Source organism: Trichoderma gamsii (genome assembly GCF_001481775.2).
Source record: "Trichoderma gamsii strain T6085 chromosome Unknown Scaffold_2.2, whole genome shotgun sequence".
NCBI lineage: Eukaryota > Fungi > Ascomycota > Sordariomycetes > Hypocreales > Hypocreaceae > Trichoderma > Trichoderma gamsii.
The window spans coordinates 1,070,701-1,085,026 of NW_020171339.1; the positions used below are offsets into that span (position 1 = coordinate 1,070,701).

The 14,326-nt window shown below is 48.2% G+C and overlaps 5 protein-coding genes across 5 annotated transcripts; 1 reads left to right on the top strand and 4 right to left on the bottom strand.

The window, feature by feature from the left end:
- Positions 1–1,557: 1,557 nt before the first annotated feature.
- TGAM01_v200852 (2,5-diketo-D-gluconic acid reductase A) lies at positions 1,558–2,493 on the bottom strand (the record flags this gene model as incomplete). Its single annotated transcript, XM_018808903.1, has 1 exon — positions 1,558–2,493. The coding sequence occupies one exon, from the start codon at positions 2,491–2,493 to the stop codon at positions 1,558–1,560; it is 936 nt and encodes a 311-aa protein (XP_018657893.1).
- Positions 2,494–7,754: 5,261 nt separating this feature from the next.
- On the bottom strand, positions 7,755–8,739 carry TGAM01_v200853 (hypothetical protein; the record flags this gene model as incomplete). The annotated part of the gene is made up of 2 exons (XM_024548636.1): positions 7,755–8,623; positions 8,673–8,739. 2 exons carry the CDS (start codon positions 8,737–8,739, stop codon positions 7,755–7,757), a joined length of 936 nt encoding a protein of 311 aa, XP_024406647.1.
- Positions 8,740–9,208: 469 nt separating this feature from the next.
- Positions 9,209–10,024, bottom strand: TGAM01_v200854 (haloacid dehalogenase, type II; the record flags this gene model as incomplete). The annotated part of the gene is made up of 2 exons (XM_024548637.1): positions 9,209–9,795; positions 9,862–10,024. The coding sequence occupies 2 exons, from the start codon at positions 10,022–10,024 to the stop codon at positions 9,209–9,211; spliced, it is 750 nt and encodes a 249-aa protein (XP_024406648.1).
- Positions 10,025–10,451: 427 nt separating this feature from the next.
- Positions 10,452–11,249, top strand: TGAM01_v200856 (hypothetical protein; the record flags this gene model as incomplete). The annotated part of the gene is made up of 1 exon (XM_018808901.1): positions 10,452–11,249. One exon carries the CDS (start codon positions 10,452–10,454, stop codon positions 11,247–11,249), a length of 798 nt encoding a protein of 265 aa, XP_018657891.1.
- Positions 11,250–11,485: 236 nt separating this feature from the next.
- Positions 11,486–12,676, bottom strand: TGAM01_v200855 (hypothetical protein; the record flags this gene model as incomplete). The annotated part of the gene is made up of 3 exons (XM_018808900.1): positions 11,486–12,048; positions 12,110–12,294; positions 12,378–12,676. The coding sequence occupies 3 exons, from the start codon at positions 12,674–12,676 to the stop codon at positions 11,486–11,488; spliced, it is 1,047 nt and encodes a 348-aa protein (XP_018657890.1).
- Positions 12,677–14,326: the final 1,650 nt, after the last annotated feature.

Below are 14,326 nucleotides of genomic sequence, written 5' to 3' on the forward strand. Positions count from 1 at the left end.
ATGCTGAGGTCGCAAGCCAAGTATATTAGAGATGGTCATCGCCAATTGTATTATGCTTCTCATCCTCCGATTAGACGAGATGTGTTCCTTTCGCGTTCTATATCCAGCCTTGTTTGACACGTATACCTAAGAAGAAATTAATTGTACGAGTCGTATTTTATTATTAGAACAAAGACTAGCACTAATAGAGAGCATAACCAAGTAATTACAGAGACAATGTGCCTCCTCTCACGCAGCTGCTTAAGTTTTACTAAGGGTAGTGTTATTTAGCATCCTAATCTTACTAACACCCCAGCTATAGTGTAATAAGTCAGCCGTTCCATATATTAAAACACATATATATAACTGCTAAATATTATATATTTAATAATAATAGTAATAGCAGCAGTAGTAGCAGTAGTGATAATAGTAGCAGCAGCCTATGCTCAAGTTGGAGGGCTAGATAATGGAATTAGGGTGCTGGATAACCGCTCCCCTTTAACAAAGCTGAGAACTAAAGAGAAGTTAATACGCAATGAAATGCTGCATCACCCTATTTCTCGCATAAAAGCCCCCCGTTGTATGGACCTCTCCGCAGCAGAACCACCGTTCCCTTCTCCATTCTTCCTAACTATCGTGACATTTCCGTTTGGGGCGAACCGTGGAGCGTCTGTTTTTTTGTGGCCCAACACGTGCCATCCCCGTCTTTTCCCCTTCAATCTTCTCAACCGTCGATCACACTGAAGGCAGTATCTTATAGTGTTAGAAGCTACTTATATATTCAATCGATAACAGCATTCCCAGGCTAAACAACAACTCATTCCCTCTAAATGAAATAAAACTGCCCCAAGGCCACCCCTACTCGAAGATACTTTTACCCTAACATTACTCTGACAAAGAGGGCATATCATTTCATGCAGTGTGTTTCGCTCATCTTTGCCCAATTCAGAGCTCCGAGACATATCTTGTACAAAATGTCTCAATAATTGTGGACTTGCATTGTTATCTGAATCGACCGCAATGTTAAAAGAGGAACCAACGGAAATGAATCTTTCGATCGATCCCAGCCAGTTTATTATTCCTGAACAGATACCCTACTCTTCCCTTGAGAACGTCATCAACTGAGAAGCAACATGTGAAAATAGATATGCTACCTTTTAGCAGTTGTATGTGGCAATGCTCTTATGAACTGTCATATTTACAGGGTAAGAAGCACTGAGCAAAAAAAAGGATTGTCATATTTCAGAATAATAATCAAACAACCTGGATTTGTCTCGGTTGGACAGTAATCGCTAAATAACAGTAACTATAAAAGGCAAATGCCGAGTTTCCCCTTCTGAGCGGCTGTGCCGCCTGAGCCTATTCCTTTATAAAATTCTATCCATCTATTCATGCTTTCCAGTCACGGCGATGCGAATGCCGCAGCCCTTCAAATAGCACTTTTGTAGTCAAGGTATCATGTCAAAAGTTCGGATCCAGATCCAGTCTAGACAAGAAGATGCAAAAAATTGGGAGACAATAACTCGCAGACGTGAAGAGGAGAATTTCATATCTCATGTAGTCAAATCATAAAGTCATTCAGTCGCTGGACTTGTGCATGGAGCCAGTGACGTAGTTCTCAGTGCCAAGCGCATTGATAGTCTCAATGTCTTCCTCAGACAAGTCAAAGTCAAAGCTCTGGAGGTTGCTCTCGATGCGAGATGGGGTCAAGCTCTTGGGCAAGACAACATTACCTTGAGCAGCATTCCAGTTGAGGAGAACCTGGGCGGGAGTTTTGCCATACTTCTTGGCAATGGCGTTGATAGTAGGATCTTCGAGCTTGTTGCCCCGAGCCAGCGGGGAGTAAGCCTCGATCTTGATACCGTACTTATCGCAGAGATCAACCAGAGCCTCGCGCTGGCAGAAAGGGTGGACTTCAACCTGATTGACAGCGGGGACCACGCGTGCGTTCTCAACGAGATTTTCAATATGAGCGGCGCCAAAGTTGGAGACGCCAATGGACTTGACTTTGCCAAGGCGCTGAGCTGTCTCCAGAGCACGCCAGCTTTCCAGACGCTTCTGCTCATCTGAAGCGGGAGAGTGGATCAGATACAGGTCCAGATATTCAAGGCCCCTCATGTCGAGAGAAGTGCAGAGTGCGTTGAATGTAGCTTCGTAGCCGTGATCGGCGTCCCATAGCTTAGAGCACACAAAGATCTCTTCACGGGGTTTCCCAGTCTTCTCCGGCCAACGACGGATGGCACGACCGCAAGCCTCCTCGTTGGCATATCGAGCAGCAGAGTCAATGTGACGGTATCCAGCATCGAGGGCAGCCGTGATGGCATCCTCGGTCTCCTGGCCGTTGGGGGCTTTGTATACACCAAGAGCAACTTGAGGGATGACATTGCCATCGTTGAGAGTAATAGAGGCAACAGAAGAAATAGAGTTACTGTGGGATCGAGTTTGGTAAAGAGACTTCTTGAGATTGGAGCCACGCTCAGGAGAGGTCTCGGGGGTGATCGCGATAGGCGCCATTGTGATTGAGGGCTTGAGAAGCTTTGAATGAAATGTCGTTGTGTCTTATGGGTGTAGGAAGTTAAGCAGATGAAGTGAAGGCCGCTTCCTGAAGCGGTAGATTGCGGGTAATGGATCTTGAGATGGTTATCGTGTAAGTCTGTGGAGTGATGGAGGTAGATAATGGAGAACAACGATGGGTTTGCGGGGGATGGACAGCTGCTTAGATATCTAGAAATTCGATTCCTCGAAGCTCTAAACTGCTACTTCTCCACTCGTTTCTCTACGTATGAAGTGCATCCCTTCAGCTTGCCATGGAATCAAAATGCCGTCTCGTTCGGCATGGTACATTGGGCCTTATGTGATTCTGTCAGCGCCTTGGCATTCGCACAAGTACATACATGCGACGTAGATTCCTCTTCATAACACCGCCTCCGTCAACTCAGCACGGCGGTGGAGTCGAACGGGCCCCTGAAGCAATACCATCCATGAATCGGCTCATACGAGACGAGACTGAGCAGCGCCAAGATTGTCTGGAGGTATAGAGTATGAGTGGACAGCTGGTGGAGTGGAGGACGTGATAACCCAAATGCGGCATTTTATCAGAATCTCCAGTGTTTTCTTCTCACGAATGCAGCCGATGTGAGACACAAGATTATGAGAGTCTCAAAGCCTCGCGAGATGCATGAGCCCGAGGCGTTATGACGACGGCGGTGGAGGCCGCGATAGCTGGGCTATGGGGCTTGAGAGGCCCAAAAGTGACAGACCGGCCCAACCGTGTGAGCTTTAGCGAGAGATTCATGGTTCCAATCGCTCGCGTGGAAGAGACGAGTCTATGAAACCTGCGGCGTTTATCGTCCCACATCGTAGAGAACGCGGCCTGAATCACAAATCAGCGTCTGGTTTACGCTGCCCATGGGGAAGATTCTACTGACAGGCTGCGCGGAGCACAAGCAAAACCAGCGCGGAATAGCTTCAACCTTTTTTGATTGTCACCCACATGGAGTGGAGCATGGCCTGTGGTATAAATGGAGCAATATCAGCTCTCTCGGTGCCTCTGCCCGAGGTGAGGCGAGTTCAGGGATTGCTGTTGCTGAATCCTCAGGGGAAGAAGTCCAAGCCCTTGATCCGCATGACTAATCTGGCAATATAATGACGGTGAAAGACGATGCTAAATGAAAAGGTTTCTCTTGTCCCCCAAGCATCTGCGTGCATTGCTGTCTCTTCATGGAAACTCCCTGAGTGGTCGTAGGAAAGAAGGTGCAGCGGCGGTGCCTGATAGCTGACACGTCAAGGTACATCTGTGAACTGTACCGTATACGACAGATCAGCCACATACTACGCATATTCACCGCTGGGATAACGAGTTTGGCAGTACCAGCTTCGACCTGCAGCATGCACCGTCTCTGAGTTCCGTTTGTGTCCACCACCGACGTAATTTGTCCCACTGTCGAGATATCGTGTACTGCAAAGATCGGCAGCTGGAAGCTCCTGCTCAAAGCATTGCAGATGCAGCCAAGCCTTGAGTGCTTTCCCACGAGGAAAGAGCAACAGATGGATGCGATTACGCTAAACGAGTAGGGCTACTGCCATAGCATAAAGCGCCTCGTCTGTGGCTGCCGTTCTGTGTCGGCTCCGCCAAGCCGGAGCCCGGCCGCTCACCGTTCCAGGGCCCCGTCCAGTCAAAAGTGACAGACTGCGGTGTATGAATGCATACAAGGAATTACAACGTAGAGTCCTCGTTTTACAAAGTAATTAGCTAATTGTCTTGTACTACATAGATGTACATGTCTAAACTTCTAGTATGGTTGCCTTCTTAAGCATCTTGTCTCATCATAATGCCTAGTGTTGTCACATTCTTTTCCTTCACCCAAAGTAGATCTGATACAGATCGGGCATCTTACAGGCCGCAAGACTCAAGCCACCGGCCCCATCTTCAACGGCCTTGCTCCCTCCTTAAGTTTGTTACCGTGCTCTACATCCATACGCAGCAACATTAACTTCTCAATACTGACGGCCGACTTTTCCTGCATAAGATCCTCACCATCACCTTGGCGGCGTCGAAAATCGAACTGCTCTGACGTCATTTTCCCGCCGAATGTCACAGGCTCTAGCTGCGAAAGATCCCTGAACTGGGGCTGACCGCTGAACTTGGCCGGTTCGAATTGGTGATAGCATTCGATTTGGACTCCATTCTTCTATGTGTTGATAAGGAGACTCAAAACTTTGTTAACGAATATTTACTTAGGAGTGTGTGGAGTACATGCAGGCATGTATCAGGCAGGCGATACGAGCAGTTCCTTTCCAGGGGGCCTACAAAGTGTGTACTCGTACACAGAGAGGTCCAGGCACAAGCAATATCTTCACTCTACCTGTAGCTATCTCTATATCTAGCAGCGGGCTCGTTGGTTTATGCCAGGTATCCCGACTCGCCTTGTCTCTTTTCATGAGCCGCTGCGGCATGCCGCAGGACCCTTACTCCTTAATACGGACACTATCTCACCACATAGAGTAATGGCTATTACTACAGCAATGGCAGTATGTACTTCGTTAGAAGTATTGAAATGACATACAAAAGACTTGAAAACTAACAGATACAATCTGAATATCTGACTCGCGGGTACAAAGATCGGAAACATTGCGTGGGTCTTTATAAGTGGTTTATACATACGAATAGTAATGCTCTGCATTTCTTGCCCACTATTATACTCGCTTACGAAATGCTACAAGAATCTGTTTCTGCAGTGGGCACGGTAGTGCCCACCCCCAGATTCTTATCCCCAGATCAGCAAAGAAGTCAACGAGGTTATTTATTTATTCCGTGTAAGTCATCAAAGTGACTCTGGTTAGGAACAAAGGTGAAGCTTAGGTTGGTGTTCTACAAACGACGTATTTGAAAGCCGAAGCACCGCATAGATCGGCAGTCAACCTCTCAGGGACTTTTCAGACAAAAAATTTCCTTTTTCCCCATGTTAGATCCAAGCCATTATTCGGTACAAAGACCTTCGTAATCCTTGTGCATGGCCCACTATGCCGCCATCAAGTTGATCTTTTAATTGAATCGAGAATATGATCGGCAACAACCGTTGGGCTTGAATTCTTGCCCACCTTTTGAAGCCCTTGGCAGCCACTTGTTTGATCCCTAATACCACTTTGATTGAATGAGAAGTTCAGCCCCGCAAGTCCTAGCACTTGTTTCTGCGCAGAGAAGAGCCGCATACAGAAAGTTCCCTATGTGGATAGATACAGATGAACTCTGTGCCTCGGTGTAAATACTCGCATACATTCATAACAGCGCCATTCTTCCACCAAAAGCTGGCCGGGTATAGTCGGCAACCGTGGTTTATTTTATGGGTATGGAGTGCACTCACTACTCATGCTGCTTGCTTTTTAAATGAGTCCAACAGGCCACAACTCCAATTTAGCACAGAGAGCGACTATGAACTCGGTGTTTGCAACCCGAGATGCATGTGATAGCAGAATTGCATCTTGCTAAGAAACCTATCATGTTCTTTGTATTGCAGGATTATCTGAGAACGCCATGTTTCACACCTAGTTAGCTCTGGTTTACAGACAATCTCAATAAATTCATATTTCAACCAGGCCTCTTCAGCTTTGTTTATGATACTGTATCATATGTATACTAGGTTCTAGGTAGTTATGGTCAAATCAACGTGATAAGATTAGCTTGAATATCTTTCTTGTACACGATCTTGGCCTCTTAAAAAAACAATGTGTCAAAATATGTACGACAGTATCTAAAACTATACCATATTGTGCACTTTCTACATCATGAATACGAAATGCAACGGCAATATGATACTCCTGCGGTGCCAATATCTCATTCTGCCATCTCCGAAATCGACCAAGTAGATGGCTATTTCAGGTATTGGTCTCATCACTGTCCCCACGGGTGCGTCAGAGCGGATTTAATGAATAATTCTCATCGGATGATTCTTTTGAATCGGCGATGATAGCTGAAGCGCCGAAATCACACCGCTCGCTTCAGCTTTGCCAGGACGATATCTGTGCATTTCTAGGTGCTATGAGACAAATATCCAACTACGTAGTTAAAGACAACCTCATATAAGGAGAAAAATGCAAACATCAGCGGCTGAATATGCGACTTTTCTTTGGTAAATCCGCTTTCGCCCTCTTTTCACCCACGCGCACATAATGCAAAGAAAGCGAGACTTAGCTCTGATCGCTGATAGTGCCGTTCAGCATATTTTGCTTTCTTGAGAGAACTTTACATTCTTGTTCATTAATACCACATCTAGAGTAACATCTCATAATACGTTTGCATATCCTCATCTGTTTACAGCGATCAGCGATTTCTTCTTATTAAAACGTCTTATACTTGAGAATGAACCCACCTAGTTGTGGAAAACACGCTCAAGCGCGCCCACTCCTTAGCAGCCTTACGATCTGATCTCGCAACGCTAAAAATCTCACGATACTTGTCATATAGCATTTTTTGCTGGGCTATTTCGGGCATGGATTCTCTATATACTGGGGACTTTGGTTGCTCTAAACCCCACCCAGATTGGACCTCACAAAAGATGGCTCTTTGGACTGATTACATCCTGCATACGTATTCGCAACAGACCAGCATATGTATGGCCTTCTTCAATGGTTTGTCACAATAACACAAGCAAACACGGGAAATTGACAGCAGCAGCTAGTCTTCCTATCCGTAAATTCGACCGTAGCCACAGAAAATTTAGGACGAATAATCACCCCAGCTCCATTGCCAAGATCAGTTGCTTAAACTAAGATCTCTCCTCAACTTGATCTTTAGCATAATCTTTTGGAAGCCTAGAATATCAGTGCAATTTACATCAGAGCTAATACAGGTTCTTGCTTTCTAAAAGCACCATCAAACCTCCTCCAAGTTCTCCTGCAATAATAACGAATGTAGCAGTCTATATCCGAGTGCTCGACTAACGATGCAAACAGCTCCCTCTCGTGGCTCTAAATACACTTTTTTTTTTTTTTTAATCTTGTTACACTTGGATGGATATTGATTATAGAATTCATGAAGCAGGCATGCATTATAGCCTAGACTGATGGGTTCCTCCCTGTCACCACCAATCAGCGCTTTGAGTAGTCGGGGGTATATCAGCGCTTTTCGTGGTAGTGTTAAGTTGCCTTCTTTCAGGCTGTCTCCTTTCATGGTGTCTCCTTTCAGGCTGTCTCTTTTCAGGTTGTCTCCTTTCAGATTGCCTTGTTTCAGGTTGCCTTCTTTCAGGTTGTCTTCTTGCATAGCTCCGATGTCGTCCCTAATCCTTTGGAGCCAGCATGATGACATATTCTCGCGTGCTGTGTCCGAACAGCAACATGTCTTTGTCCCTCAGCTCGAGATACCTACTGCTAGGAATCTTTTCATCATTCAAGATGGTTCCATTAGCGCTCTCTAGGTCAATAACATACGGCTTCACTTTGCCAATCTTGTCGCCATATTCATTCCGTTTCTCGATGTAACGGAACTGAATGACAGCGTGCTGTTTGCTGAGGCTCGGATGCTCTGCGGACAAATCAACCACGGCCGTCTCTCTCCCTATTAACCAGCAGCTCCTTGCACTTAGTTCTATGGTGTCGATAATATCTCCACCCTTGAATACAAAGAGCTTCCAGTGATCGCTCGGCGGAGGTTTTCGTGCTTCTCCCGGCTCGTGATACTTGAGCACGATTGATGTGCCGTCTGCCTGGGCAACCGAGTTGGACAAGGCCGCTAGCCGGCCTGTGTTTCCTATATTCGGCTTCTCTTTGGGCTTCTCGGGGTCGTCGGCCCCCTCTGCTGTGCCGGCAAAAGAATCTGCTTGTGAGGGTAGTGGCCCCGATCTTCTGACAGGAGGGCCATCCTGGCGCCGAGCTAGTGCGCGGCTGTCACGCTCGTCGTCGCCGTCGTCAGAACGATTGTGCCGTGGACGCCGACGGCTATCCTTTTCTTCCGGCGAACGTCTAGATCTTCTTTCACGGTCGCCACTTCGGTCCCGATGTTTATCGCGTCTCTTTTCTCGGTCCTTGTCACGGCTTCGGTCCCTATCACGGCTTCGATGTCTCCGAGAAGAGTCCTCTGGGGTTCGAGATCTTCGTCGGTCGCGCCGTCTATGTCTGTCTCGGCTGTCGTCACGGTCGCGGCGAGATGCTTGTTTCCATTAGCATCAATCTTCTTTTATGCCCAGAGCCATCCTCACAGTCATCATATTTATCCCGATGTCGGCGCGACGAGCTATGGGGGCTACGGTCTTCTTTTGAAGCCATAACGGCTGACGCGAGCTTCTCGAATCGCGCGGCAATGCAGTGGAGTTGACTGAACGTAGGTGGTTAAGAAGAAAAAAGAAAGTGCTTTGAAGAGAGAGAGAGACTTGTTTGAGATTAGAAAATCCAATGTGAATGTAGACTGGAGCTTTAAAGAACTTGGAAATTGTAGGAGGCAGAGCAAGTGCTGTTGAAAATGGAAGCTGCGTCACGCGTATCGATAGCAGGTGCAAGGATGCTGCTGCACAGTGACCGCCACTAAACTATAGCGGGCCGCGTTCTTGCTGCATGGCTAAATCAATGCACGAGATAACGCAGGCCTTTCCTTACATATCAGGGATAGTATTGATATAGATATGTTACTAACAGAAAGCAATGAGATGGCTTGTGAATGTTGTTATGAAAATTCAAGCAACTTTATGTAGGCAATATAAAGATAGTGCGATATGTTCAGCTCCAGAGTGAATTGCTCCTACTCGTCTACGGGCTTACCTTGAATATCAATCTCAATAATCTTCCTCACAGCATCATCAACGCCTTTTGCAATCACCGTCGGCCTCAACCCAACCGCACCGCTCAGTCCATCGATCCAACCAAGATCGGGATTTCGATTAACCCAAACACTTCTCCAACCCGCAGCCCTCGCACCCAGAGCGTCAAAAGGATTCGAGGAAACCAGCCACAACTTCTCTACCTGAGATTCCATGCCCGCCACTTTGGCAAAGTGCGCATACGTCCGTTGATCAGGCTTGAACACTCTTATAGGATCAACACTAACAACCCGAGACGCCGGCAGGACTGAGCTTGATCGAGCCAGCGATGGGGATGTGCGCAGTGACGACGTGATCATGGCCTCGGTGCCATTTGAGAAGACGTAGGCTTCCACTGCAGGCGTCTTGGCAATGAGATTGAGGCCTGCCTCGACCTCGGGGAATGCGTCTAGGCCGTTGTAGGCGTTCATCACTTTGTCCTCCTGCTCTGGTGACAGCTCCTCGCCGACTTCTGCAGCAGCGTGCCGGAATGACCATCGCGTTAATTCGCCAAACGACTGGTACATGCCTTGGCCGGAAGCAATCAGTTTCGATGTCTGCATTGCAGCTGGGCGACTCAAATGAAGAAACTCACCCATGCCATTGATCCTCCAAGAATACTCCAACTGGTAGCGCCGGGCCTGCGTGGCAACTACCTTGGCTTTTTCATCTCCGAAAAGTTTAGCCAGCTCCTTGACAATGGAGTCGGTGGAAAGGATGGTCCCGTATAGGTCGAATGCAATGGTGGTTGGAGCCATGCTTTTTCAGCTGTCCAGGGTAAAAGACTTAAGTGAAGCCGGTGAGTCAGGCGGCAACCAGTTAGTCTGCAGGCTGCAAGATGCACTCAAAGAATACAGAATGTAGACTAGGAGTCTCGACGAAGTTCTGTGAGATTCCCCGACAGGAGTATTATTACTGCTTTATGAAACCTTCTTCATGTGTTCGTACAATATATATTTCATGAGATATACACTTCCCATCCTCGGTAATCAATCATGTTCTGTTGAACTATTATCCGCAGCCCCTCAATCTAGAAATTGCAGGTTCCCCAATCTGGCCATCAGCCACCCAATCAAATCCTCACTCTACGTCAACCGAATCAGAGACACTCAGCATCTCGCATATCCGACTGCCGACCGATCCGATCTATCTGAGGAATCATTCTCACTTGCCCTTAACAAGACAATGCTGGATGAAGAAAGCCTCAACTACCCACTCTTTCGAGATTGTCTCTCCACCACGATCCTCCAGCCCGCAACGCCCGCGCCGGAGCCGAAGCGCAGGAGACGAGCCAAGGCGGGGCCGACGTCACCGGCGCCGGCTGCGGTTGCGGTCGCGGATCCGGAGCGGGACGCCCAGGAACTCGCCGATTTCATCGACTACCTGGCCGACGGCATCTTTGAGAACCTCCCGCAGGACCTGCAGGAGCTGGACTACCGCTCATGGAGGGAATCAGAAGCGCTGCAGACGCAGTATTCCCTGCCCCTGACGGAGGATAGCTTATCAGAGATCGTTCTGCCGGCGTCCATTTGCGAGACGCTCGTCACTTATAACCTCATCTCCTCAGACCCGTCTCAGCCTTCACATCTCCCATCCACGCCAGAGGCATTTCTGCTTCCCATTCTCACAGCATATCTCACTCCTCTCATTGAACCACCACCGGCTACGGCATCTACTCGCACTGAGGCCTGCGAGCTTTGCGAGCGTTCTTGGATTCCCTTATCATATCACCACCTCATTCCTCGCTTTGTGCACGATAAAGCCGTCAAACGCGGATGGCATCGTAAGGAAGACTTGCAAAACGTGGCGTGGTTGTGTGGTGCTTGTCACAGATTCGTACACCGCTTTAGGAATCATGAAGACTTGGCGAGATATTATTACACGGTTGAGCTGCTGTTAGAAGAAGAAGAGGTTCAGAAGTTTGCGGAGTGGGTTGGGAAGTTACGCTGGAAGGGTGGTAAGACAAGAAGTCGAAAGCATTAGAAGTCACCTCGAGCTATAAGTCGGGAGAGTGCTCTGCGTCGGGTGTATCCTACAGGCACGAAAATTAGTTGCGAAGACGGGCTGTATCGTGAATTCAAGGGTATCAAGTTTAATTCTGATCCGTGACTTTTTGTATAAACTCCGGATGAAAAGAAATCGTAACAGTATTGCTCATAAGGTACATATGCTGATGATAAGAAAAAAAAAGGAGAGATGAATCGTAAGCATTAGCCGAATTATGGATTTTCCTGCTGGCTTGACTTTTGTGACATGTGATCTCGCTCGTCGGCCAATTTGATGTAGTCGCCACTCCTCCTGTATTCGGTCACGGTAGCATCTTTCGTCTGCAACACCCCTACGTTCGATTTGCGCTTTTTACTCCCGTCACCAGAAAAAGTACTGCCACCTATCGTTTCCAAAGCGAACTGGCCAACCCCCTTGCCGTTTTCACTATCTCCTTGTTGTAACTGAGGCCCTGATGTCTTTTGCCGACTCTTATTCCAGAATGAGTAGAGCGTCGGGGCATTGACCACAATAGCAGCGGTAAGGAGCTCGGTGCTCGCCCAAGTTGTACGGCTCACTTGGCTAGTAGCGTTCTGAGAATTGATGGGTAGTCGGATGATGGTGATGAGAATGATGAAGATACCGAGCGTAAAAAGCACAACCAGCTGGACTTTTCGACTTGGTGGCGCTTTCAGCTTGAAAATGGTGGGAAGCGGGAGGATAATCAACATGAAGTCGGTTACGATGTTGAGAACGCCGAGGGCAATCAGCTGAATCTGAGCCTCTGCACAAGGGCCTATGTCGATAGTTAGAGGGGCTGTCATGGTGGTGCTAAGTAGGAAAAGGTTTAATCATACCTGGATCAGGAACAACCTGCCAGTAAAGGTGAAAGGGCTTGCACTCGACAAAGGTCAGAATCTGGACAGTCGCATATGTCATAAAGAAAAAAGCAAGATAAGCCCGAATCAGCCATTTTTCGTAGGGAAGATCCTGGATGAGTCGTCGATAGAGATCCAGCAGTACGAGCTTCTGCAGCCAAAGACTACAATCACGTCCCCCAAGCGTTAGATCCTCACTCCGCTAGCTGTATAGTTTTTGCACAGTAATTTCCCAGGGTATACTGACTAGGAGTTATAGAAGACTCGGTTCGTGATGGTTAGCTTGCTGCCGATTTCCCGCCGATAGATCTCGGTAGGTGTAAAGAGGTGATGTGCGCGCTGGGCAGCCGTCATGTTGTTGGTGCCCCAAGTCAAGACAACATGAATCATGCCGAGCCTGGTGAGAGCACAGGCGGCAGCAGCCATTGTGAGATAGTCGCCCCTATTGAAGGGCTGTCGCACATACTTCCTCCCCCAGAGTCTGATGGCCATGATGAGGAGGGCCAGCCAGGTGAAGAGCCAGTGGATAAGAAGCGTGGAATCCATGGCTACAGCGGCGTCCTGCCAGGCATCCCACTTCACGGACCAGCACTGGATGTGACGAACGAAGAGGAGAAGTTGTTGAAAGAACGACGAAGATCAGAACGGATGGAGCCAGAGTGAGATTGAGTTTTTCCACCGGGTGATCATTGACGGGCAGCGGGCCATGGTGGATTAAGACGGTGGAGAGCGTGACGATCAAGATAGACTCATGCAAAAATACTCGGTATCAAGAGCCCCTGCTGGGATCCCATCCGCGATGTTGGCATCATCAACCGGCTGGTGGCCCGCGTGGCCCGTGTGGCCTGCGCAGTTTACAGGGCTGGCCAGGGTGCCATTTGGGGCCGAAAGCGAGGAAGAAAGCGGTAATCATATGATCGTATTAGGGGTTGACCCTTGGGTCGCGTTAATGAGGGGGGAGTTGCGCCTGGAGAAGTCCTTGTTTGGAGGCGAAAAACAGCAGGGAGGGATGCCGTGGGGATGCGATTAAACAGGACTGGCACATATTCCCGACATCAGCTTACACGAGAGCCGGGCCTAATACTAGCCACTACCGCAGCGGAGAACTTTAGTTAGTAAAAAAAAAAAACTAAGCATAAAACCGAAAACTGAAGGCCTTGACTAGCAGTGATTTACGCGGGCCGTAGCCGTCCGTATAGGTATGGGTCAACATAGGGCGGCTATTCTTGCGTTTACGGTGCTGATGAGCGTTGCGTGTGATTTGTCAACGCACATCATCTCGATGTCAGTTGAATGCTTGTTTCATGTGTCTTTGTAAATTGAACTGGGCCATTTCGCTTGAAGACAGCATTTGACAGCATGTTTCGCAGGTTTTAATGGAGCACCCTCTACTAATAATGCATGAACTCGCCATCAACTGCTGCACCTCGTTTGCCGATGCTGCAGCATGGTCGTATCCAGGTGGGATGGCACATACTGTATTGGTCAGACCAAATGCCGGTCCTTGCTCCATCAGGCATTAGCACCACCACCACCACTAGCATTGCGACACTGCGGTGCGAAATGAAACTGCGCCAATTGGAGTCCAACTGGAAACGCGGCAGGCCGGGATGGAATCCAGGAGCCTGGTCCAATTTGAGTAGCAGTGCTAGTGCTGGCCGAGCGCTTCCGGGGTCGAAGTTGCGAGCCTCATGGGAAGAAGCAGAGAAATCTGCAGCGTTTGAGATTGCCGGGGTCATCGCGAAATGCGCCGTTTAAGATCCCTGAATCCCTGATATAACTCCGTAATATAACAGGAGATCGCAAAGGATTAGCAAATACTATTACTGTAGCATACTGTATAGTGAACTAAGGCTACCTAGGTAGTATCTCTATTAGTAACATGCTAGAAATGCACTTGTAAGGGATGATATTCCCTCGTGCAAAGCATCTGGACCATACTAGTACCATTCAGAGCGTCCAGCAGCTCTGAACCCTGCATCAGCTGGCTTGGTATGCGCAAGTCAAGCTGGCGGCGTGGTTATAATCCCTGACCTTTCAACTAGGGGGATTTGCAACCCAGAACTCAGCTCGCTTTGGAGTCCACGAGCACGCACAAGTACCGCCGCAGATAAAAGTCTTGCCGAGGTATATGCCGATTGTGATGAGACACACTTGAGGATAAAGCGTATTGAGCGTGTTGAAGAGTAGGAAAGG